Here is a 26,531-nt window from a genome sequence, read left to right as displayed (position 1 = left end):
CAGGATGGCAAGAAAATAATACCAGACAGAGTAGCTGCTATCACAGCAGTAAGAATGCCAAATACAGTGAAGGAAATGCAAAAATGTCTTAGCATGTGCAACTACTGCCGAGCGTGGATATTACATTATGCAGCATACATGAGACCATTATTACAGGCACTCAAGGGTACCAACGAGAAAACACAGAAATACAATGGTCCGCAAAGTTAAGTGATGCATTCACATCACTCAAGGAACTAATATCAAGTGCACCAGTGCTCGCGAACCCATATCATGAACGCGAGTTCTACCTGTTCTCCCATTGTAAGGGGATCCTCATGACAGCAGTACTGACAGAAAAGACATCCCTGGGGCACAAGCCCCTTGCCTACTACAGTGGCACATTAGACACAGTAATGCAGGGACACTTTGCTTGCGAGCAATCCCTCTCAGCCGCAGTGTTCGCCATTTAGAAAAGTGCAACGATAGTGATGGGATGCTCTGTGACACTATTTGTGGAACACTCCCTGTTCGCTATATTGGAAAGATCAAAAAGCACACTGACCACACAAAGAGCAACCGCTAATGAAATAATACTGTCCAGTGCAAACATCCACGTAGTTCGATGTAAAACAGTAAATCCAGCAAGATTCCTTAAAGAACCATGCACATTAGAAGACATGCAGGCACACGACTGTAGTACTTACAAGGGGGACAAAGGAGAAAGTACCGTTGTAAGCGAAAATGCCCTAAATGAAGGAGAGGTTTTCTTTATAGACGGGTCAGTGTCAATAAACATCGACACAGGGGAAAAGCATGTGGGGCTAGCTGTTGTAAGAATGGAAGAAGGTGAGTACGAAGTGATTGTGCAGCATCGCCTGCCATCCCATTACTCAGCCCAGGCAGCAGAACTGATAGCACTCATTGAAGCATTGCATGCTGCAAAAGGGTGCGCGGTTACTATCTACACAGACTCAGCATATATGACCACTACGGTGCACAGGGGATTGGCAAGGTGGGGACGGAGGGGGTTCCACAGAGCAGATGGGTCCCCAGTACAGCATGCAGAGCTCCTAAAAGAACTTATAGAGGCTTTGAAAGAGCCCACCATGGTAGCTATAGTGAAGTGCCAGGCCCATACGGCCAACACAGATTTTATCTCTTTGGGAAACGCAGCAGCGGACGCTGTAGCCAAGGAAGCGTCTTATTTAGTGAAAGAACGGACAGGTGAGTACCTAATGCACCAGCGAGTGGAAGAGGAAGTACCAGACGGTTACAACACTATGCCTGTGTCACAAATACTAGAGCTGCAAGAAGGAGCGAGTGAGGAAGAGAAAGGGCTGTGGGAAAAGAGAGGGTGTAGCCAGTCAGCAACTGATATTTTGTGGTGTCAAAATAACACAGGGAAAGTGGTTATGCCACTCAAAATCTTAGAAATAGCATTCCAGCAAATGCACTTCCCAGCGCACAATGCAAAACAGCATATTGCAGCAGAGATCCAAGAGGACTGGTTTGTGACAGGCCTACAGGAACATATATCCAAGTTAGCAGTGGAGTGTACAACATGTCAAATATACAACTCAGGAATGACCTTAAGGACACTGCGAGGAACAATACCCAAACCTTTAGTGCCTTTCAGAGAACTGCATATAGATTATGCAGATATGGGAGAGTGGTGCAATGGGGTGTGGTACATGATAGTGGTAGTCTGTCCATTTGCCAGATGGGTTGAGGCATGGCCATGTGCACGTCCAGATGCCAAGTATGCTGCAAAATTCTTAGTGAGGGAAGTATTCCCACGCTGGGGAATTTGTGACATAATTCGCACGGATAATGGCACGCATTTTGTTAATGAACTCTTCAAAGAAGTCACAACTCTATTAGGAATTAAGCACAAACTATGCTCGATGTATCATACGCAAAACAATGGCATGGTTGAGAAAATCAACGGCCTACTGAAAGGGAGATTGTCAAAACTATGTTTCTCCCTTAAAAAGAACTGGGTGCATTTCCTGCCTCTGGCATTGTTTGAGCTGAGAAATCAGCCCAGCAAGGACCACCACTTGTCACCGCACGAAATCGTGACTGGGAGGCGCATGCACACAGCACACTCTCCACTCCGCAGACACTCAGATGCCCATAAAAGTGCCACCATATTAGGTGAAGAGTTTAATGACTATTTGACAAAATTCACCAGAGCAGCCTGTATGATATCAAGGCAGCTTGCACCACCATTCACACGAGAAGAAGGAAATGAGACTATTAAATTTGTAGAAGAAAACCCACAAGGTCAGTTAATGCCAGGCAACATGATATATGTCAGGAGCTTTGTGCGTAGTTGGAATGCCCCAAGATTTCATGGCCCATATGAGGTGGTATATTGCACACCGACAGCCGTGAAAGTAAAGGGCCTGAGATATTGGATACATTTAACAAACGTACACAGAGCCTATGACAGTGTCAGAGAGGAGCGAGAGGAAGCAATACAAACTACAGCAGACGTCGCCCATAAAAAAAAAGAGAAACAGAAAAAAGTTATGTCATACATGGATACAGAGTAATGAATGGCAATAAGAAATAGTACATAAATGCACAATGACTTCTGTACCAAAGTGAAAATGTAAATAAGATTGAACTGTAACATTAAATGTTTTTTTTTCTCTCTCTCTCTCTTTCGTCTTCCTCTCCTTCAGTCGCACTCTCATTATGTAGTAAAATGATGATTTTAACCGTTTGAGTATGCTTAATGCACTTTTATGTTTTAACATATAGGAGTAACCATGGCAACGAATGGGCAGCCCACAACGAATAGTATTAGGGCAGTTAGAAATGTAAATAATGCATTTGACTTACGAAGATACGCGAATGAATGTGGTCTGTTTGTGTGCGCTGTTTTATTTTTTGCAATGATATTTGGTCTTATTACCTATTGGTTTTGGACCTTCATCGAGATGAAGGAGGGGGGAGGAATGGAACTAACACGGGAAATGGAACCAGAATGGTCAAAGAGGGGGCCTATCTAATATGGGATGGGTTTCAGCTTATATGGGGTTATGATACAGTCCCTACCCATGTGCAGCCTCTAAATAACACCAACAACAGCTCAAATACAAGCCTCGCTCCCCCCTCCAATGGCTCAGACTATAATGTTTATGGGTTAAATGATCGAAACCCTTCTATCATATCATGGTCGTACGACACTTCCACCACAATGCCCACACCCGAAGTCACCCCAACCATAGAAACCAGACCATCTGCGCGCAGGAAGGAAGAGAATGCTGAAATGGCAAAAAGGTTTTTGACTCTATATGATGAATGGGAAAGCGGGGTGAGGGGGAAGTGGGGACGATATCATATGTGGCAAGAGAAGCAAAGAGTTACCTTAAAAGCAGTAGGAGGAGGAGGGAGGCGGGGAGAGAAAAATATGACGAATATTATGGCCTAGGCCTAGATACAATTGAAGACCCTAGACACCCACATCAGTCCAATAAATGGTATGCAGACATGAGCTCCACCGCAAAACAGACAACTAACGAGAGTTGTTATGTTTGTTCCCCGATTCCCCACGCTTCAGGCACACCTAAAGTTTTATTGCCTAAAGAATTGCCTCTTGCTGATGCCCAGTGCCTCCTTCATCTCACATTGTGCAGAATAAAGAACACCTTTCAGGCACACGAGGTATCCTTTGAAATGCTGCAAAACGAAAAAACCTGCTATTCAAGAACCAAAGAAGTAACATGTTTAAAAGAACCTTTTTTCGTGATTAAAGGGACATTGTTTTTGGACAATAAATGGAAAGATGAAGTAATATTGTGCAAAGGTGAAGTGCTGAAGGACTGCCGGGGGTGAAATTACAATGGATTGAGAAAACCTGTACACCAGTCTGGAAGGAACACATCACAAAACTAACCTGGGTATCAGCCATAGAAAAACCATTCAAATTGCGGAAAGAAATTTCATACGAACTATGCTTCCATGGGGAGGGAAGAACTAACATGGGCGCGAATAAGAACTGTAATAGAACACTCATTATCCCAGACATGAAGAAAGGGACAGCAGCACTTATGGACACTTACTGGGTCTGCGGTAAACAGGCGTACTTGCAGCTCCCACAATCCTGGAAGGGCACATGTTCCCTGGTGACACTGCATTTAGCCCTGATGGTAGTCCCGGAGAGTCACATCAATGGAGGAAAAGAAATGCCAGCTGCCCGTCCTCCACAGAATGCACAACCGACAGGAGAGCCGCTTCTTTATGCCCTGTCCTCGGGCAACGCACACGGTGTGGTATCAAGGAAGCAGAGATTGTCCAACTACATATCCCAGGCATCTTCAGACCTGTTGGCACAGATTCCTGACAAATACAGACTGTTCAGTTCTTTTGAAACATTATTTGCCTCCCTCATTCCAAGTATCCAGGCGCGAACAAATGCATAATGGCTTCAGATCACACGCTGGGAGCTGATCCAACTGGCTAACGACACTGAAGAAGGGTTCAACGTAATCAAGGTGGAGCTAAGAGCCCTGAGGCTAATGACCATGCAGAACAGGTATGTCCTAGACCTGTTAACGGCGATGGATGGAGGTGTTTGCCGAAAAATTGGGAGCGCGTGTTGCACATTCGTACCCTCTGAAGAAGCAGACAATGGAACGCTATCACATGTTATCTCAGCGGTACACAATCTGGGGGAACGAATGAAGAACGAAGGTGGAGCAGCCGCCAGCACGTGGTTCGACAACCTTTTTTCTTGGGTACCATCCTGGCTGGGGCTGACAGTCAAAATGCTGATGCCCATCGTGGTGTTTTTACTCCTGATTTTTTGCGCGTGCCAGTTGGGTCTTTGATGCTGCACAAATGCAGTGCCAAATGGCGCAATGATGATGGTGACAATGGGCAACACTAGAGGAGTGGCACAGATCATGCAAGAAGCGCAAATACAAACAGGTGAGGATCCCGAACCCAAATATAGAATGGTGCCATTATATTAGATGGGGGTATAGTGGATAGGTTATATCACACCACAATAAAAGAGCCCCAAGAAAGAGCATGGTATACAGAGGTATGGGTGGATTTGGAAGGAGATGGGGGATGTATATATATGACCTGCACACCGGATGAATATGCTAGGAGGGGGGAGAGTCTCCGGGGGGTGTGTAGAGCCTGGATGCCAATAAAAGGCACACCAGCATGGGATGACGCTGTTGCTGATGAGAAAGAGCGCCAGAGGTTGGACGAGTTACAGTATTCGTTACTTAAGTAACGAAAGGGGGGAAATGTATGGGAGGATAGGTCTGTGGGACCCATTCCCCGACATTCCCTGCCCCCGTGAGGCTCGTGGCTCGTCAGCGGCCCCCCATGAACCTGTGCTCAGGTGGTAGGGTGACTGCTGATCGACACACAGGGCCAATCGGAAGGTACTGTAGCACACCATGGACACCATTTTGAAAGCTCTAAGACTCCATTTTAGGTAGAAGCAACCAAAATGTTAATGAAACACCCTGCCTGCGAAAGCTGCAGCATGGCCCCCACTCACTGTGCACAGAGAACCATGCCCTCCCCCTGCGCCTCCACCTCATGGCAGATCCGCTGAAGGGCCGTTCTCACCAGCAACCAGACAAGAACGAGTATCAGAACAAACACTGTGGGTCTCATTACACGGAAGGAGGTAAGGGTTAACGGTCACCGTTAATGGTACCGGTGACCGTTAACCCTTACCGCCTGATTCCGAGGTCCCTTTGCGGGTTGGTTATTTTAACGCAAGCTTTTTGCAGGCATTAAAAACCAACCTGCAAAGGGACCAGGGTGCTAATTACGGTACCGCAATTTGCGGTGCCGTAATTAGCACCTTCCCCATTCCCATTATGCCCTATGGGGCAAAAATGGGAATGGGGAAGGGCAATGGGGGAAGGGGGAATTACCGCCCGGCCAACCTTGGAATAGGGCGGTAATTCCCCTTTCCTCCAAGGCGGTGCCGGTAATTTACCGGCATGGACCAAGGTGCTAATAGCACCTTGGTCCACCGCCTACCATGTAATGAGGCCCTGTATCTTTTACCTTCCTCAGTACATCACTGTCCCCGAAGAGACCCAACTCGTGGTTCAAGTCTGGAAAATAACAAGAATCATCCCAATTGAACAGACCCTGACCTGGTATCTAACCTTTAGCATTTAAAATATGGTGTCGATAACCTTCCTGTATGAACCCCGGCCCACGTCCCCCAAATGAAGCATCAACTGCACATCACAGTCTAATGATTCACAGAGTTGTTTTATAAAATGATAACAAGGGTGCGGGGGATGGGATGAAGCTCATTTGTATTTTTTTTTTGTATTTTGTATTTTATTTATTTCTATAGCGCACCAGGCCCAGGGGCAACCGTAGTGCTGATAAAGCAAGGACGACCCCAGCCGCTGTAAGACATCATGTGCTTGAGGACTTAACGAAAGGGCTTGATGGAGCCCACTTACTGCTAACTAATGATTGCTGCTAGTGTACAAAGGAATGCGGAAAAAAGCATTACTAAGAATACTCGTGTGTCGTACAGTAGAACATGTTTAAGTGTTATGAACAAGAATGCACATGTACAATCACAAATGAACGTATTGCTTCTATGCTCCTGAGTACACGACCCAACCTGATGCTACCTCACGTGTATCCATGTTATACATCTGTCGCCTTATGACTTACCCATATGTGTTCAACTAATGTTATGTGATATATGTGACACTGCCAGACCCTCATAGCTGCGTACAAAGAAGTACATGAATGTATAACCAATAGAGGCCTGTAATCGTCTTAACGTTACTAACTCTGTTAGCTGTCCCCTCGTATGGTACACCGTGCAGCACTGGCACTGAGAATCGCACAAGAGCCACAAGGCCATCTCCCCCTCCTCCGCACCAAGGCCCGCCAGGGCTCGCTGGTGCGCGGGCAGCACAGCCTCACCTCCCCTCACTTTGCTGGACCCGCTTCAAGTATTTACCTCCCCCAAGCCTGAAGCCGCCATGGCCGGCCAAATTAATTATTTACAACCTGGTCTTAAAACCCCACCGCCGCAAAAGGCCAGAGGTGCACCCTCTCTGATCCAGTAGTACTCCGGTTCACCCCAAGTTAATGGACCCTGGCGATAGGTATTCAGCCCTGTACTAACATATCATAAAGCAATTCCTCACTACATCTAACAGAACGGAATGACAGGGCAGCTCACCTTGTGCCCCCAGACCAAACACCCAGGCCTGTGAAACCCAGCCAACAGGTCAAAAGTAATAGTGCACTGATATATTGGCGAAGCTTCACATTGCATGTTGTTCCTCCGGTCCCCTATTATCCTAGAATAACATACTTGCAGGATTTACAGGACATCTGGAATTGTCTAAAGGATGAGTGCTTGTGTGTGTGTGTGTGTGGGGCCACAAGGGCCAAATGTTAGTGTAGCCGTCAATCATCGACACTGACCGCGCCTGGCCTGGCGGCTCCTCCCCGATGAGCCCAGCTGACCCATCCACCCCAAGTTGGCACCATGCAGATGTCCACCAATCCTGGAGCGGCTCATCACTGCCTCACCTATAGTTTAGTCGACGCCACCCAATCCCCGAGACTATGTGCCCCCTATAGCGTGTAGGATTTGTGACGTGGTTTTGTAATAAATATGACTGTCTTTGCTATTGTCAGACAGATCGCTCTCCGAGTTTGCATAGTCCTTTGCATGCCCTATATTAGATAAAAACCCTTTTCATATCACCTGCACTTGGTCCTGGTCTCATTCCCTCCTGGGGTGTGTCCTTTATTGCCTCTCATTGTGGGTACTGCCTTCTGGGGACGCTTGCCTTCAGGGCTTAAATGGGAATGGGGATGTACCGGGTCCGGGTTCCAGGTATAGGGAATTACCGGGCCCTCCAAGGTCGGAATAGCCCGGTATTTCCCCATTCCAGGAACCCAGAAAAAAAAAAGCGGCATGGCTACCTCCATACTCATAATGAGGCCCATAGTCTCATCAGCCAGTGCGCCCGAGATTCTAGTATAGCACACTGACTGTGGTAGAACCAACATTACATTTTCTCCCCTGTTGCTCCGAGCTACTGAAGTTGCTTGGGCTGCCCAGAGTACTGCCCTCACTCTGCTATGTGCTGTCATGCCACGATATTGAGTCTTTCATTGCACATCTGCCATTTTCACACTTTCTACGATCTGCAGCAAGTGGGTGTTTCAGACTTAAAGGAGAGAGTTAAGCGATTGTAATATTGAAACTGCACTAGAAAGTCTCATCCAATGAGTAATGAAGTTAGATGCCACTGTACAAGTAAGTTTGTCACTCCTCCACCGTCTCAACATTTGAAGGGTTAGCCCCCGCCTAATCTTTAGCCTTGCTGCACCCCTGGATGGGCGTACTTGCATTTACTTAGGCAGAGCGGTGTGAGAAGCCTTTCCCCGAAACTGGAAGTGTTGAAGTTTTACTGTTCATTCAAAAAAATGTACTTGAACAAACGCAGTAAAACCTAAAAGCTGCTCCTTTCAAGAAAGTCTTCCATCACCTCTCTGCACATTGCACTTTAAAATATACCATGTGATGGTTGGTCACCCAGAAAAGACCATGGGGGGCGGGGGTGCTAGGAGGGCAGGGTAGGACTGTGGAGGCGGAGCCACAAAGTTTGTGCCACATATTTCTTGAAGTGGCCCCTCCCCCCAAATGTAGGTTTCGTTGATTCCTTGATGAGAAAGGATCCTGTTTCCCCAACATCTGCGCCGGGTGATGGCGCTGTTCCTTATTGTGTTCTGGGTCTCGCTTCGGGTTGAATCATAACTGCGCATGTCCTTTTTTGCACTCCCCTTCAGCGCATGCTCGTTACAGCGCCCCCTCTCTGAGCATGCTCCCCTGATCACTATCTATGCACTGCGCATGTCTGTAGTCCGGATTTGGTGTTGGAGACGCGGCATCTCCCGTCCCCTCTATGAGCTTCAGTGCGGAGCCGTCTCTCGCTTTGGAGGTATTCATCAGTGCGCATGCTCCATTAATCAGTATCTTATTTCTGCGCATGCTCCTCCGATCACATCGCTCCAATGTTCATCTACATATAAGTGTCTCTGTAATGCGCATGCGCTCCTGATCCATGAATCTGCAGTGCGCATGTCTGTGTAACCTTTGTACTGCGCATGCTCCGATGATATGTGAGTCTCCAATGCGCATGTCTGTTTATCAGCCCCGCAGCCGGATTTGCTCCCGGGACCCAAACAAGGAAAAGACGAGGCCGAGGATCTGCAGTTCCAGGATTCGCCAAAAGAGTAGAAGCCCCAACCCCCCCAGCACAGCCGGTAGGAGAACACCCCCCCGCAATATCCGCCGGTAGGAGTTCTATCATCCCACGTTATACCTTCCCAGATTCCCCGACCCCCGCCTCCAATAGCCCCCCCCCCTGCAAGATCCCGATTTAGAGCCCATAGGATTCTCACCCAGAGACTCGCGCTTCCCAGCGTTGCCCACCATGCCATGCAAGGGATGCTCACCCGGAGACTCGTGCTTGCCAGCGTTGCCCACCATGCCATGCAAGGGATGCTCACCCGGAGACTTGCGCTTGCCAGCATTGCCCACCATGCCATGCAAGGGATGCTCAGCCGGAGACTCGCGCTTGCCAGCATTGCCCATGCCATGCAAGGGATGCTCACCCGGAGACTTGCACTTGCCAGCGTTGCCCATGCCATGCAAGGGATGCTCATCCGGAGACTTGCGCTTGCCAGCATTGCCCACCCTGCCATGCAAGGGATGCTCACCTGGAGACTTGCGCTTCCCAGCGTTGCCCATGCCATGCAAGGGATGCTCACCCGGAGACTTGCGCTTCCCAGCGTTGCCCATGCCATGCAAGGGATGCTCATCCGGAGACTTGCGCTTGCCAGCGTTGCCCATGCCATGCAAGGGATGCTCACCCGGAGACTTGCACTTGCCAGCGTTGCCCATGCCATGCAAGGGATGCTCACCCGGAGACTTGCGCTTCCCAGCGTTGCCCATGCCATGCAAGGGATGCTCACCCGGAGACTTGCACTTGCCAGCGTTGCCCATGCCATGCAAGGGATGCTCATCCGGAGACTTGCACTTGCCAGCGTTGCCCATGCCATGCAAGGGATGCTCACCCGGAGACTTGCACTTGCCAGCGTTGCCCATGCCATGCAAGGGATGCTCACCCGGAGACTCGCGCTTGCCAGCGTTGCCCATGCCATGCAAGGGATGCTCACCCGGAGACTCGCACTTGCCAGCGTTGCCCATGCCATGCAAGGGATGCTCACCCGGAGACTCGCGCTTGCCAGCGTTGCCCATGCCATGCAAGGGATGCTCACCCGGAGACTTGCACTTGCCAGCGTTGCCCATGCCATGCAAGGGATGCTCACCCGGAGACTCGCGCTTGCCAGCGTTGCCCATGCCATGCAAGGGATGCTCACCCGGAGACTTGCGCTTGCCAGCATTGCCCATGCCTTGCAAGGGATGCTCACCCGGAGACTTGTGCTTGCCAGCATTGCCCACCATGCCATGCAAGGGATGCTCACCCAGAGACTCGCGCTTGCCAGCGTTGCCCATGCCATGCAAGGGATGCTCACCCGGAGACTTGCACTTGCCAGCGTTGCCCATGCCATGCAAGGGATGCTCACCCGGAGACTTGCGCTTCCCAGCGTTGCCCATGCCATGCAAGGGATGCTCACCCGGAGACTTGCACTTGCCAGCGTTGCTCATGCCATGCAAGGGATGCTCACCCGGAGACTTGCGCTTCCCAGCGTTGCCCATGCCATGCAAGGGATGCTCACCCGGAGGCTCGCGCTTGCCAGCATTGCCCACCCTGCCATGCAAGGGATGCTCATCCGGAGACTTGCGCTTGCCAGCATTGCCCATGCCATGCAAGGGATGCTCACCCGGAGACTTGCGCTTCCCAGCGTTGCCCATGCCATGCAAGGGATGCTCACCCGGAGGCTCGCGCTTGCCAGCATTGCCCACCCTGCCATGCAAGGGATGCTCACCCGGAGACTTGCACTTGCCAGCGTTGCCCATGCCATGCAAGGGATGCTCACCCGGAGACTTGCGCTTCCCAGCGTTGCCCATGCCATGCAAGGGATGCTCACCCGGAGACTTGCACTTGCCAGCGTTGCCCATGCCATGCAAGGGATGCTCACCCGGAGACTTGCACTTGCCAGCGTTGCCCATGCCATGCAAGGGATGCTCACCCGGAGACTCGCGCTTGCCAGCGTTGCCCATGCCATGCAAGGGATGCTCACCCGGAGACTTGCGCTTGCCAGCATTGCCCATGCCATGCAAGGGATGCTCACCCAGAGACTTGTGCTTGCCAGCATTGCCCACCATGCCATGCAAGGGATGCTCACCCAGAGACTCGCGCTTGCCAGCGTTGCCCATGCCATGCAAGGGATGCTCACCCGGAGACTTGCGCTTGCCAGCATTGCCCATGCCATGCAAGGGATGCTCACCCGGAGACTTGTGCTTGCCAGCATTGCCCACCATGCCATGCAAGGGATGCTCACCCAGAGACTCGCGCTTGCCAGCGTTGCCCATGCCATGCAAGGGATGCTCACCCGGAGACTTGCGCTTCCCAGCGTTGCCCATGCCATGCAAGGGATGCTCACCCGGAGGCTCGCGCTTGCCAGCATTTCCCACCCTGCCATGCAAGGGATGCTCATCCGGAGACTTGCGCTTGCCAGCATTGCCCATGCCATGCAAGGGATGCTCACCCGGAGACTTGCACTTGCCAGCGTTGCCCATGCCATGCAAGGGATGCTCACCCGGAGACTTGCGCTTCCCAGCGTTGCCCATGCCATGCAAGGGATGCTCACCCGGAGACTTGCACTTGCCAGCGTTGCCCATGCCATGCAAGGGATGCTCACCCGGAGACTTGCACTTGCCAGCGTTGCCCATGCCATGCAAGGGATGCTCACCCGGAGACTCGCGCTTGCCAGCGTTGCCCATGCCATGCAAGGGATGCTCACCCGGAGACTTGCGCTTGCCAGCATTGCCCATGCCATGCAAGGGATGCTCACCCGGAGACTTGTGCTTGCCAGCATTGCCACCATGCCATGCAAGGGATGCTCACCCAGAGACTCGCGCTTGCCAGCGTTGCCCATGCCATGCAAGGGATGCTCACCCGGAGACTTGCACTTGCCAGCGTTGCCCATGCCATGCAAGGGATGCTCACCCGGAGACTTGCGCTTCCCAGCGTTGCCCATGCCATGCAAGGGATGCTCACCCGGAGACTTGCACTTGCCAGCGTTGCCCATGCCATGCAAGGGATGCTCACCCGGAGACTTGCACTTGCCAGCGTTGCCCATGCCATGCAAGGGATGCTCACCCGGAGACTTGCGCTTCCCAGCGTTGCCCATGCCATGCAAGGGATGCTCACCCGGAGGCTCGCGCTTGCCAGCATTGCCCACCATGCCATGCAAGGGATGCTCACCCGGAGACTTGCGCTTGCCAGCATTGCCCACCATGCCATGCAAGGGATGCTCACCCGGAGACTTGTGCTTGCCAGCGTTGCCCATGCCATGCAAGGGATGCTCACCCAGAGACTCGCGCTTGCCAGCGTTGCCCATGCCATGCAAGGGATGCTCACCCGGAGGCTCACCCTTGCCAGCATTTCCCACCATGCCATGCAAGGGATGCTCACCCGGAGGCTCGCGCTTCCCAGCGTTGCCCATGCCATGCAAGGGATGCTCATCCGGAGACTTGTGCTTGCCAGCATTGCCCACCATGCCATGCAAGGGATGCTCACCCGGAGACTTGCACTTGCCAGCGTTGCCCATGCCATGCAAGGGATGCTCATCCGGAGACTTGTGCTTGCCAGCATTGCCCACCATGCCATGCAAGGGATGCTCACCCGGAGACTTGCACTTGCCAGCGTTGCCCATGCCATGCAAGGGATGCTCACCCAAGGAACTTGCACTTCCCAGTGTTGTCCATCCGGAGACTTGTGCTTGCCAGCATTGCCCACCATGTCATGCAAGGGATGCTCATCCGGAGACTTGTGCTTCCCAGCGTTGCCCATGCCATGCAAGGGATGCTCATCCGGAGACTTGTGCTTGCCAGCATTGCCCACCATGCCATGCAAGGGATGCTCACCCGGAGACTTGCACTTGCCAGTGTTGCCCATGCCATGCAAGGGATGCTCATCCGGAGACTTGTGCTTGCCAGCATTGCCCACCATGCCATGCAAGGGATGCTCACCCGGAGACTTGCACTTGCCAGCGTTGCCCATGCCATGCAAGGGATGCTCACCCAAGGAACTTGCACTTCCCAGTGTTGTCCATCCGGAGACTTGTGCTTGCCAGCATTGCCCACCATGTCATGCAAGGGATGCTCATCCGGAGACTTGCGCTTCCCAGCGTTGCCCATGCCATGCAAGGGATGCTCATCCGGAGACTTGTGCTTGCCAGCATTGCCCACCATGCCATGCAAGGGATGCTCACCCGGAGACTTGCACTTGCCAGCGTTGCCCATGCCATGCAAGGGATGCTCATCCGGAGACTTGTGCTTGCCAGCATTGCCCACCATGCCATGCAAGGGATGCTCACCCGGAGACTTGCACTTGCCAGCGTTGCCCATGCCATGCAAGGGATGCTCACCCAAGGAACTTGCACTTCCCAGTGTTGTCCATCCGGAGACTTGTGCTTGCCAGCATTGCCCACCATGTCATGCAAGGGATGCTCATCCGGAGACTTGCGCTTGCCAGCATTGCCCATGCCATGCAAGGGATGCTCAGCCGGAGACTCGTGCTTGCCAGTGTTGCCCATGCCATGCAAGGGATGCTCACCCAGAGACTTGCGCTTGCCAGCGTTGCCCATGCCATGCAAGGGATGCTCACCCAGAGACTCGCGCTTGCCAGCGTTGCCCATGCCATGCAAGGGATGCTCACCCGGAGACTTGCGCTTCCCAGCGTTGCCCATGCCATGCAAGGGATGCTCACCCGGAGACTTGCGCTTCCCAGCGTTGCCCATGCCATGCAAGGGATGCTCATCCGGAGACTTGTGCTTGCCAGCATTGCCCACCATGCCATGCAAGGGATGCTCAGCCGGAGACTCGCGCTTCCCAGCGTTGCCCATGCCATGCAAGGGATGCTCACCCGGAGACTTGCGCTTCCCAGCGTTGCCCATGCCATGCAAGGGATGCTCACCCAGAGACTTGCGCTTGCCAGCATTGCCCATGCCATGCAAGGGATGCTCAGCCGGAGACTCGCGCTTGCCAGCGTTGCCCATGCCATGCAAGGGATGCTCACCCAGAGACTTGCGCTTCCCAGTGTTGCCCATGCCATGCAAGGGATGCTCACCCGGAGGCTCGCGCTTGCCAGCATTGCCCACCATGCCATGCAAGGGATGCTCAGCCGGAGGCTCGCGCTTGCCAGCATTGCCCACCATGCCATGCAAGGGATGCTCACCCGGAGACTCGCGCTTGCTAGCATTGCCCACCATGCCATGCAAGGGATGCTCAGCCGGAGACTCGCGCTTGCCAGCATTGCCCACCATGCCATGCAAGGGATGCTCACCCGGAGGCTCGCGCTTGCTAGCATTGCCCACCATGACATGCAAGGGATGCTCAGCCGGAGACTCGCGCTTGCCAGCATTGCCCACCATGCCATGCAAGGGATGCTCAGCCGGAGGCTCGTGCTTGCCAGCGTTGCCCACCATGCCATGCAAGGGATGCTCACCCGGAGGCTCGCGCTTGCCAGCGTTGCCCACCCTGCCATGCAAGGGATGCTCACCCGGAGACTTGCGCTTGCCAGCGTTGCCCACCATGCCATGCAAGGGATGCTCACCCGGAGGCTCGCGCTTGCTAGCGGTGCCCACCATGCCATGCAAGGGATGCTCAGCCGGAGACTCGTGCTTGCCAGCATTGCCCACCATGCCATGCAAGGGATGCTCACCGGGAGGCTCGCGCTTGCTACCGTTGCCCACCATGCCATGCAAGGGATGCTCATCCAGAGACTTGTGCTTGCCAGCGTTGCCCATGCCATGCAAGGGATGCTCACCCGGAGACTTGCGCTTGCCAGCATTGCCCATGCCATGCAAGGGATGCTCACCCGGAGACTTGTGCTTGCCAGCATTGCCCACCATGCCATGCAAGGGATGCTCACCCGGAGACTCGCGCTTGCCAGTGTTGCCCATGCCATGCAAGGGATGCTCAGCCGGAGACTCGTGCTTGCCAGCATTGCCCACCATGCCATGCAAGGGATGCTCACCCGGAGGCTCGCGCTTGCTAGCGTTGCCCACCATGCCATGCAAGGGATGCTCACCTGGAGACTCGCGCTTGCCAGCGTTGCCCATGCCATGCAAGAGATGCTCACCCAGAGACTTGCGCTTCCCAGTGTTGCCCATGCCATGCAAGGGATGCTCAGCCGGAGACTCGTGCTTGCCAGCATTGCCCACCATGCCATGCAAGGGATGCTCACCCGGAGGCTCGCGCTTGCTAGCGTTGCCCACCATGCCATGCAAGGGATGCTCACCCGGAGACTCGCGTTTGCCAGCGTTGCCCATGCCATGCAAGGGATGCTCACCCGGAGACTTGCGCTTGCCAGCATTGCCCATGCCATGCAAGGGATGCTCACCCGGAGACTTGTGCTTGCCAGCATTGCCCACCATGCCATGCAAGGGATGCTCACCCGGAGACTCACGCTTGCCAGCGTTGCCCATGCCATGCAAGGGATGCTCACCCAGAGACTCGCGCTTGCCAGCGTTGCCCATGCCATGCAAGGGATGCTCACCCAGAGACTCGCGCTTGCCAGCGTTGCCCATGCCATGCAAGGGATGCTCACCCAGAGACTTGCGCTTCCCAGTGTTGCCCATGCCATGCAAGGGATGCTCAGCTGGAGACTCGTGCTTGCCAGCATTGCCCACCATGCCATGCAAGGGATGCTCACCCGGAGGCTCGCGCTTGCTAGCATTGCCCACCATGCCATGCAAGGGATGCTCAGCCGGAGACTCGCGCTTGCCAGCGTTGCCCATGCCATGCAAGGGATGCTCAACCAGAGACTTGTGCTTGCCAGCATTGCCCACCATGCCATGCAAGGGATGCTCACCTGGAGGCTTGCGCTTGCCAGCGTTGCCCACCATGCCATGCAAGGGATGCTCACCCAGAGACTTGCGCTTGCCAGCGTTGCCCATGCCATGCAAGGGATGCTCACCCAGAGACTCGCGCTTGCCAGCGTTGCCCATGCCATGCAAGGGATACTCAGCCGGAGACTCGTGCTTGCCAGCATTGCCCACCATGCCATGCAAGGGATGCTCACCCGGAGGCTCGCGCTTGCTAGCATTGCCCACCATGCCATGCAAGGGATGCTCAGCCGGAGACTCGCGCTTGCCAGCGTTCCCCATGACATGCAAGGGATGCTCACCCAGAGACTCGCGCTTGCCAGCGTTGCCCATGCCATGCAAGGGATGCTCACCCAGAGACTTGCGCTTCCCAGCGTTGCCCATGCCATGCAAGGGATGCTCATCCGGAGACTTGTGCTTGCCAGCATTGCCCACCATGCCATGCAAGGGATGCTCACCCAGAGACTCGCGCTTGCCAGCGTTGCCCATGCCATGCAAGGGATGCTCACCCGGAGACTTGCGCTTGCCAGCATTGCCCATGCCATGCAAGGGATGCTCAGCCAGAGACTCGTGCGTGCCAGCATGGCTCATGCCATTCAGGGGTGCTCACTCTGCCAGATTAATTTTCTTTGTGCAGCACTGGGTGAGCTCCCCACCCCCCAGACTAAGTGACAATATAGTGCAGTCGTGTTGCGTTACAGATGTTTCTGTATGCATGCAGAAAGGCTTGTGTGCATCTCTGGGGCCTCAAGAATATTGAATACTTTTATCAGGGGGTTCAGTTGAGTGTTTCATTTGAGAGTTCATCTTCTGTTCATCATGTACTCAATGACCTGTAGGAAGTGTAGTTTTCACTCCTATGTCTAGGTCTGCATATAAGCTTTATACATCTGAGACCAGCTCACTTCTAGGTCCAGGTCTGTATATAGGTTTTGTACATCTGAGACCAGGTCACTACTATGTCTAGGTCTGTATATAGGCTTTATACATCTGAGACCAGGTCACTACTACGTCTAGGTCTGTATATAGGCTTTATACATCTGAGACCAGTTCACTACTACGTCCAGGTCTGTATATAAGCTTTATACATCTGAGACCAGGTCACTACTACGTCCAGGTCTGTATATAAGCTTTATACATCTGAGACCAGGTCACTACTACGTCCAGGTCTGTATATAGGCTTTATACATCTGAGACCAGGTCACTACTACGTCTAGGTCTGTATATAGGCTTTATACAACTGAGACCAGGCAAACTACTACTCCCAGGTCTGTATATAGGCTTTGTACATCTGAGACCAGGTCACTACTACATCAAGGTCTGTATATAAGCTTTGTACATCTGAGACCAGGCTCACTACTACGTCTAGGTCTGCATATAGGCTTTATAGATCTGTGACCAGGTCACTACTACGTCCATGGGCCTCATTACAGGTCGGGCGGTCCGGAATTAACAGTGGCGGTAAACCCACCGCCACTGTTAATTCCGGACCGCCCCATCCCGAGTCCTGCAGGCGGGAGGTGATCTTCCCGCCAGGTCTGACCTGGCGGGTTGAACACCTCCCGCTTGCAGGCAGACGTGGAAACACCAGCACCATCACGAGATGGTGCCGGTGTTTCCACTTCCCCATTCCCATTGAGTCCTATGGGACTCAATGGGAATGGGGATTTACCGAATTCCGCCTCCGGAATTCCCGGGACACCAGGGCTGTAATGCCCTCGTAATTCCGGGAGTCACGGAGGCGGAATGGTAATACGAGTCTGGCGGTAACCAGGCGGTTTTACCGCCAGACCCGTAATGAGGCCCCATGTCTGTATATAGGGTTTGTACATCTGAGACCAGGTCACTACTACGTCTAGGTCTGCATATAGGCTTTATACATCTGTGACCAGGTCACTACTACATCCACGTCTGCATATAGGCTTTGTGCATCTTGAGACCAGGCCCATTACTATGTCCAGGTCTGCATATAGGCTTTGTACATCTGAGACCAGGCACACTACTACTTCCAGGTCTGCATATAGGCTTGTCTCTGGGAGGATGTAGGCACCCATCACAAACTTGTGACATTGTAAACCAGCGGTCTGAACACTTTGGCTCTCCAGATGTTTTGGACTACAATTTCCATCAACCCGAGTCAATGGTGAGGAGTCATGGGATTTGTAATCCCAAACATCTGAAGAGCCACAGGTTACAGACCCGTGTAAGCAGTGCTTTCTTCCCTTGGTCCAAAGTGGAGAACAGTTAAAGCGTATGCCGTTGTTTTATCGATGTGAATTAATTTTTGGTAATTCACTTTGACAATTGTTAGGGAGAATTCTCCAGAATGGCTCATTTCCCTTACCTACTGAGTCCCTCAGCAGCTTTGCTGGATTTCTAGGATATTTTTTTTTTCACCTGGTCAGAGTGTGAGCCTTTTTTTTCTCACTCTTACATGTGTTTTGCTGTGTGTGTTTATCATTTTTTATGTTCATAGACTGTGGAGCCTCACCTACTCCAAAGGCATCATCTTTTTACTGTGTGCTACACAGCACCTTCAGTGCAGTGACACAGGGTTGTCTTTTTCAGACTTCCCACACTAAACTCCATTTTCTGGGACTGACTACTGTCTTCCATAACATGTAAAGGTTCCATTGACTTTATTAGTCTTTTTAAATCCACAGACCCAGTACAAACTATCTTACTAAGAGTTCTGGAAAGGGTTAATAGTTATCCCTTTTTGTCTGTTTCTCATGGAACATTATTTGGTTCCCTTTTCATTAAGATTTGGCTGGCGGCAGTGGTAACTACCCTATTTTTCCTACTGCGGTTATCTTAAATAACCTTGGTATTGTTTTAGGCTATCTTGGTAGCCTCGAACTTAAACCCGCTAGACCATATATTTTTTATTTCGGTTCAGGCTGGGTTTAGTCGCCATTTCTTCTTTTTGAAAATGTCTTTCTCGTGTTTTACTCTGTGCGCCAAAACAGGTTTGGTTCCTTTGTTCACCGTCTTTTCGTGGGCTTCTACGCAGAAGCCCTCCTTAGGCGCCTGTATGTCTGGGGGGGACAGGATGTGAGGTAGGGGTTTAGGACTCCCTGCCCAGGTTCTCCTTGGAGACCCACGTCGCACTCTGAACTGATTGGCTGTGGTGACTGTCCCGGCGGGATAGCCACCCTGCTGTGTGATTGACAGCCAGGCTGTGTGAATGGGGAAACAACTTAATAAAAAGCAGGTCTCTGTGTCTGGAAAGGCAGAGTCGCCACTGGAACAAAAGAACCGACGAGGAGCTGACGGAAGTGGACCCCTACCACGAATGAACCGCCTGGTGAAGCCTTGCTGCAGTTCCGAATCCTCAAACTCCAACGACAGAGAAGATCCTCCAGGAATCTTCTTCTCCTGAGCTGGTGGGCTCAACCAGTTCACCCAAACTGCAAGCCAGGACTCCCTCCTATGGTCGAATTCGCTGTACAGAGCTACAGTGGGCCGGATAGCCAGGAAGGTCGGACCCTGCTTGGGTCTTAAGGAGCGCCCCTTTTATTTGTTGCTTTTCCCTGCTGCTGGTTTCTTCCCTGGGCAGTGCAGGACCCTCCAGTCTTCCTACTTCATGTCAGTCCGACAGTCGCTTCAGGAACCGTGAGCCTGCTGGAACTGCCAGGAACGTCCGCCTCAGCTACAGCTTCTTCCCTATTGAAAGGTACTGTGCAAATCTGGTTGTTCGTTTCGTTCAGCTGCGGTGAAAGTGTGTGAAATCTTTCTCCAATCCGAGGGCTTGTCCTTCTCTACTCTTTAAACTAACTTTTCTGCCAACCAACTTGGTCCGGAACTCTTGGCAACGACTTAACCACAAACTACCCTGAGCTGTGTGATCTTGAGCAAAAGACTTTTGTCCTATTGATTTTGGCCCTAAGCCTTTTTGATTTGATTCCATCACTGTAGTTCCTCTTTCTAGATTGCCCTGCTTACTTACCTGTTGGTGCTAGTCAATTTCCACCTAACTTTGTCTTTCCCTCCCATTTACATTTCTGGAGTTCCATTTTGCTCCCACTTCATTTGTGAGCTTAACTTGTCTGGAACCTATTGGGGGTGGTGTGGTGTATTAGAGTGTGATTTTCAAACTGCTTTACTTTAGTGAAATGTTATACAACTGATGTGTAAATAAATGTATATTCTTTTACTCAGAAACTTTGAGTCAGTGTTTGTTTGAATCATAGCAGTTGCTGTCCTTTGTGTAACTATTGATACTGCTCACTTGCTCTTGAGATAAGTCTGGCTGCTCAGCCATCGCTACCACTTTTACTGTGTATTACAGGCTTGTACCAAAGGTGAATTTGTACTGTCACTTGTAGTCTTAATTGTGCGTGATATTCCCAAAGGGTACTGCATATAATTCTGCCTAACAACAAAATAGGATTGTTTGTTTGTTTGTTTATTCACTTTTTATGCGCGCCAGATCCAAGGGTAGCAGGGCGCAGTGGCAAGAAAATGCAAAGCTTACAGGTTACATCAAAGCATAGCGTACAATATAAAATACAGTGATTACAAAGTATACAAAATTCGAGAAAGGTCAATCCAGTTACAGGTTACATCCTGGCAGAATGTCCAGTAGAAAATACCGTGAGGTCATGGGACACAGATAATTACAAAATATACATGGGACACAGATAATTACAAAATATACAAGGTTCAAATGAGGGCAATCGGGGTTGAAGGTGACATAGGTCATGTGAGGTCAGCTGAGGTCAGTCGAGGTGAGGAGTTGGATGACATTTTTTCTAAAGCGAGGGTAGGGTAAGTCCACTCTCAAGTCTTGTGGTAGTGAGTTCCAGGTCTTTGCAGCCTTTACCTGAAAGCTATTACCTCCGATCGTCTTAAGTCTAAAGTTCGGTATTGTCAGGCAGTTGGAATTGACAGTTCTAGTCGGTCTGAGGGATGTTCTCCTGTGGAATTTGTCAATCAGGTATTTGGGGGCGGATTTATTAAGGGCTTTATGGGTCAGGGATAACATCTTAAGTGTTATTTTGTTCTCAGTGGTCAACCAGTTGTGATGGCGTCTGGCGGCAGAGATGTGGGATCTTTTGTTTATGCCTAGTGCTGCTCTCAGGGCATTATTTTGTAATATTTGTAGTCTTTGCGTTATAGTTTTATTCGCTCCGGAGTAGAGCGTTGCAGTAGTCAATCCTAGAGAGTATTAAGGCTCTAGCCAAGATTAAGCAGCTCTTATTGGAAAGGAAAGGTTTACCGGCTCTTATCAATTTGCACGTGTAAGCCGTGAAGGAGGTAAGGGATTTTAGCTGTTTGTCAAGAGATAGGGTGGAATCAAGATAGAATCCCAGGGTTTTTACATCCTTGGACACTTGGATGATATTCCCGTCTATGTTAAATGAGGAGAATTCCTGACCTAGTTTTTTGATATTGGTTTGAGTGCCCAGGATAATCAACTCTGTCTTATCATCGTTCAGACAGAGGCCATAAGTGGCCATCCAAGCCTGGATGATAAGATATACCTTGTTCACCAATTCTGTGTCTTTCGCATGATCCCCAGAAAGCGGGAGGAGGATCTGTGTATCATCTGCATAATTAGTGTAGGTGATACCGAGATGGTCCAAATCATCAAACAAGGGCTTGGTGAAGATGTTGTATAGAGTTGGGGAGACGCAGGAGCCCTGGGTGATACCGCATGAGATAGGGGTGGGATATGCCGCTGCCGAGGGGGAGAAGACTCTCATCGTTCTTTCACTCAGAAATGACTCAATCCAACTGATGGCTTCCGGCGAGAAACGGGCAGCGGAATCCAGGTGACTACAGAGGACTTTATGATCCATCAAATCAAAGGCGGCTGAGAGGTCAAGGAGTAGCAGAAGTACTGTTCTCCCTTTGCCTCGTAGCTCGTCAATTTGGGATTTCAAGTCAATAAGGGCAGTTTAAGTTCCATGTAAGGGACGGAAGCCCGATTGTCTCTCTCCTAGGAGGTTGTGTAGTTCTAGATGCTTTTGAATTTGGTTATAAGCGGCTTTGTCCAGAATCTTGAGAAGAAACGGTACCGTAGTAATAGGGCGGTAATTAGTAGGGATGAGGGGGTCTAATGTATGCTTTTTAAGTAGGGGGAGTACCCAGGACTGTTTAAGGTTGGCAGGGATGGTGGCTGAGGCAAAGGAGGCATTAATCAGTTTGGTGATAAAGGGCGATAATTCTCTGGCAGCATCTTTTATTAACTGTGCTGGGCAGAGGTCACCTTTACAGTTAGATGGTTTAAGCGACAGGATCATTTTTTCTACTTCCAAGGTGGTCAATTTAGAGAAGTGGAAGGAATCACTGTGCGCCAATAGATTATTGGTGTTGGGCATTTTAGGCGAATCCTGAATTTTAAGTACTTCTTTTTTTTGCTGGATTTTATTTTGGAGAGTAATAATTTTATTTGTTAGGGCTTGCTGGATGTCTGTGCACCAAGGTTTGTCCTTGGTACAGGCGTCCAGTGTGGCGATAGGAGACTCAAGTTCCTTTAGAATAGATAAGAGCTCTTTCATGCTGGAATTAGAGTTGGCTATGCGGTCATCATACGAGTTACGTTTTGCCTGGCAGACTTCTTTTTTGTAAAGTGAGGAGAGAGAGGTTAGTTTGGCTTTGTTGTCGACTGAAGCACAGAGCCTCCAGGTGGTTTCACTTTTTCTTTTCAGGATGCGCAAGTCTCTTATCTGTGGAGTAAACCATTTGTTTAGGTGGGCTTTTGGTTTGCTTGATCTGAGATTGAGAGGTGCCAGTTTATCTAGGGTGACGAGCATGATATTATTGAATTCTAGTACTAGGGTGCTGGGGCTTAGATTAGCTGATAATGCATTGAGGGTCGGTAATATAGCTGGGATCACTTTCTCTACCGTAATGCATTTTTTATTTCTGGTTAAGCAAGGCGGTGCTATTGGAAGGACTGTGGGGTTAGGTCTGGACGTGGTTAGGTTAAAGGACACTAAAGAATGGTCTGTCCAAGGTAGGGATCTTTTGGATAGGATAGTGGCTGAGCAGTTACAGTTGGCTATCCAATCTAGCGTTCTTCCCTTCAGGTGCGTAGGCTTGTCAACTCTTTGAATTAGGCCTAGTGCGTGAATAGTGTTGGCTACCACTGTAGCATTAGTATCCGTGGTGTCATGGAAACCTAAGTTAAAGTCCCCAAGGAGGATTATTTGAGAACAAGGTTTGAGGTTATTAGTGAGAAGGTTGTGGAGATCCTCATCAAAGGTGCCTAGGGGACCTGGGGGTCTATATAAAAGGTGGATGGTGAGAGTTTGATTATTATTTATCTGGAGTTTAGCAGATAAGGTCTTGCAGGATTGGATCGATTGGGTGGGTACTAGTCTGAGTGAGAGGCTTGTTTTGGAGATTATGGCGATGCCGCCGCCGCTTGCACCTTCTCGGTCATTTCTGATTATCGTATAGCCATCCGGGATGGCTAGCATGAGCGAGGGTCCTGCTGCATTGTTTAGCACATCTCTGTAATAGCGAGAAAGTCAAGGTTGCCTTCTGAGATTAGGTCGGCAATGTCTAGGGCATGGATTGTGATGAAATGTGTGTATTAAAAGATGTATGGTAGCGACCCTGTAGTTATGGTTAAGTTGCTCAACCCACAGGAAGAGCCGTTTTTGGGCGGCTTATAACTTTGGCGCCATTTGATGAACCCTTATGAAACTTTGCAAACAAATTATAGAGCCACCTCAGAATTATTTGGCAATGGTTTGTGCGGTTTCGTCAATGGGGGGCAAATTTATAGGTGGGATCCCAAAGCTTTTGAAATCTGGATAGACCTGCATGGGAAAACATTTTGCTCGCTTCTACAGCCCAAACTGCTGGACAGATTTGCACCACTCTTGCACGAGGGGCGCTTGTCCCGAAAGTGTGCTTTTTTAAAATTTGGCGTTAAGCCGTCCAGTAGATTTTTAAAAAAATGGCCAAAAAGTAGGAGACGCCTTTAATATTTTCGTCCTGGTAGGTCAATGGGAATTCCCACCCTGGTTGCTAGCTCCTCTTTGCTTGGGGGCAGGGGGGGGGGTTGTTATGGGGGGGCTCACGGCCCTTAACGGACAAGTGTCATGGGAGCTCAGCATTCAGGCTGCCATCGCCTGCGCGCCCGCTGGTCGCCTCCACATGTATCCTCCCATTTAAATAACAGTGTGGTCTTCTTACTGCAAGAAACATGCTTACAGATTGTTTTTCACCTTGATGGCTATCAAATCCTGTGTGGTAAAGCCACCCAGTCAGCTAGTGGTTGCCCTAAGGCCCCGATCACATCTTGACATATCACCTTTTCCCTTATGTATCACCTGCTGTGGTCTCTTTTCCAGGAAGGGCGTTCCAGCCGAGAGTGATTCTAAATGTGTCCATGCCAATTGCTGCTCATGTCACTTTAGGTATATTTGGTATCCTTGACACATCGTTAATATATTGGGAGGAATCATGCCCGAATGGGCTCACAGTTATTGCAGGTGATTTTAACACCCCTTCACTTAAGACTCATCCAGTCGCTAACATGACCCCTGATTCTCTCCTTGCTGGAACTCTATTCTCCCCATTGTTCGAAATGGGGTTCCCTTATGTACCCACATGATTTGGTCTGTCTAAATGTTAAGGGTTATTCTTTATTATCACCGCGCACTGCTTGGTCCCACGTCTTCTTGTTTGGACTATACATTTGTTGAGCAAAATTCTTTGGGAGCAGCCCACTGCTATTGACATCCGGATTAACCCTATTAGTGAAAAAGGTCAATAATTTTAACCACTCCTATTACCTTAACCCATACTGAAACTAAAGTTTCGATTAATACCCATAGCAATCGGGTTGTCTAGACTGATTGCAATGTTCAAAGGCTTTCTAGATGCTTTGCAACTTATGACACTACAATATCTATTTGGTTAACGAGACACAGTTGGAATTTTCAGATATTGTTGAATATATTGTGGAAGCGTCTGCTTTTATTTCATCACGTGAGAGTTTAAATGAGTGCTCGGGAGGGCCTCTCTGATGTCCTATTTCGAAACAAAACTAGTATACCACCAAACCGGAACTACCATCATACCATCAAAAATTATTTGAAGCTATCATCCGAAGCGAAAAATAAATGACTGAGCAATTTGTTTACACAATATAAAAATTGGCTCAGAACTCATAAAGCGTCTATTATGAATGCTAATTGGATGTTCCTTTTTAAATCTTTTGCGGAGTAAGAATAATAAAACATGTTAGGCATCTATAAGGAAACATACCGCTGCTATACATCCACGCAACGAGAATGTGGTTTCCGAGGCTGCCTGGGTGGAGACCATCACTTCCCTTTACTATGACTCCTGTTCCCTTCCTCTGATGGAGCTCTTACAATAGAATTACAATGCTGCAGGTTTGAATTTGTCCCGTCTGGAAATAATAAAACGGAGATCTATCAGATATTTCATTTCACACAGGCTTGCCTTTGTGGCAAAGCCACATTTATTTACACTTAAGTGGGACAGACAAACCACGATAGCAAAAAGCCATCGCAGTCACTGACTGACAAATTACAATACAAAATGGTCACATATATATACATACATACATACTACAAAATGGTTAAGTTGCCCTACGAAAAACCTGTGCCCTTCACAAAACAAAAAATTCACCCTCCCCATTATGGTTCACATTAAAACCGAAAAACCCCTGAAATTCGCCAGTTATGGCAGACTTAGCCCCCATACTTTCCTTCACCACTGTGCACTGCTAACACTAACACCCAGAACATGAAAGATGTCATCTGAAATGTCACTGACGACATCACATGTTTAGCCCCTTTTGTTTTCGTTCCCTGTCCTCATATATATATATATATATATATATATATATATATATATATATATATGTACATTCACTAAAAAAAGTTTGTTAAAGGGATGTTATACTTCACACTGAAACCAAAAAACACTGCACATTCCCCCATTATGGTAAACTCGGCAACCATAACTCGCACCATCTACGTGCCTTGCTAAGACTAACACCTAGGACACCTAGAAACCACTGCTCCCTTGCACGTGCAAAAGGACTGTGTGTACGAAAAAGTGCAGGTGGCTGGCTTCGATTACAAACAGTAAGATGCCAGTCTGACAGCAGTAATCTTGTTTATAAATTCTAAAATGGACGCAGTAAGGTCATTTGGGATAAAGAGTAGTAAGTTTCACTGTACCGTATGACAACGCTAACAAGAATACTTCAATGTGTGACTTTCTATTACCACGTCTCAATAATGCTCACCTTTCGAAACAGTGGTCAATAAGTGTAACAAGTGCATTGGTGTCTTCTTTGTGTAGGTTTGTGTGATGCTGAAAATGCATTGGAGGGACAGGGCCTCCCTGTACTTGTCCTGTAGTCCTTTTTCACTGTGTTCTGTATTGTTTTCTGCCCAGGAGTCCATGTGGGACTCCTGGCAGTGCAGCTCTTCCTGTTTTTGGTTTGGTGTACAGACCCATGGGATACCCTTATGGCACCCATGGGG

The 26,531-nt window shown here is 50.0% G+C and overlaps 3 protein-coding genes across 4 annotated transcripts in view; 1 reads left to right on the top strand and 2 right to left on the bottom strand.

Annotated features, from left to right (window-relative positions):
* The window catches only part of LOC138511137 (zinc finger protein 615-like), an 89,464-nt gene that overhangs the window by 44,370 nt on the left and 18,563 nt on the right, over positions 1–26,531 (top strand). The window contains exon 1 of one of the 2 annotated variants that reach the window (XM_069626624.1): positions 9,191–9,288. The exons of the other annotated variant lie outside the window; for it this stretch is intronic. The gene's annotated coding sequence lies outside the window, so the exon portion shown is untranslated. Of the gene's footprint in view, positions 1–9,190; positions 9,289–26,531 lie in introns of those variants that run through there. 2 annotated transcript variants of the gene reach the window in all.
* Positions 3,130–12,870, bottom strand: LOC138510635 (fibril-forming collagen alpha chain-like). Its single transcript, XM_069626427.1, has 3 exons — positions 12,162–12,870; positions 9,427–12,054; positions 3,130–3,257 (listed from the first exon to the last, which is right to left on the bottom strand). Exons 1-3 carry the CDS (start codon positions 12,868–12,870, stop codon positions 3,130–3,132), a joined length of 3,465 nt encoding a protein of 1,154 aa, XP_069482528.1.
* On the bottom strand, positions 13,234–16,635 carry LOC138510634 (fibril-forming collagen alpha chain-like). The gene has a single exon (XM_069626426.1). It carries the CDS (start codon positions 16,633–16,635, stop codon positions 13,234–13,236), a length of 3,402 nt encoding a protein of 1,133 aa, XP_069482527.1.

Source organism: Ambystoma mexicanum, chromosome 6p (assembly GCF_040938575.1).
Source record: "Ambystoma mexicanum isolate Mex_15411 chromosome 6p, UKY_AmexF1_1, whole genome shotgun sequence".
NCBI classification, from domain to species: Eukaryota; Metazoa; Chordata; class Amphibia; order Caudata; family Ambystomatidae; genus Ambystoma; species Ambystoma mexicanum.
This window is presented reverse-complemented; position numbering and strand designations above follow the sequence as displayed.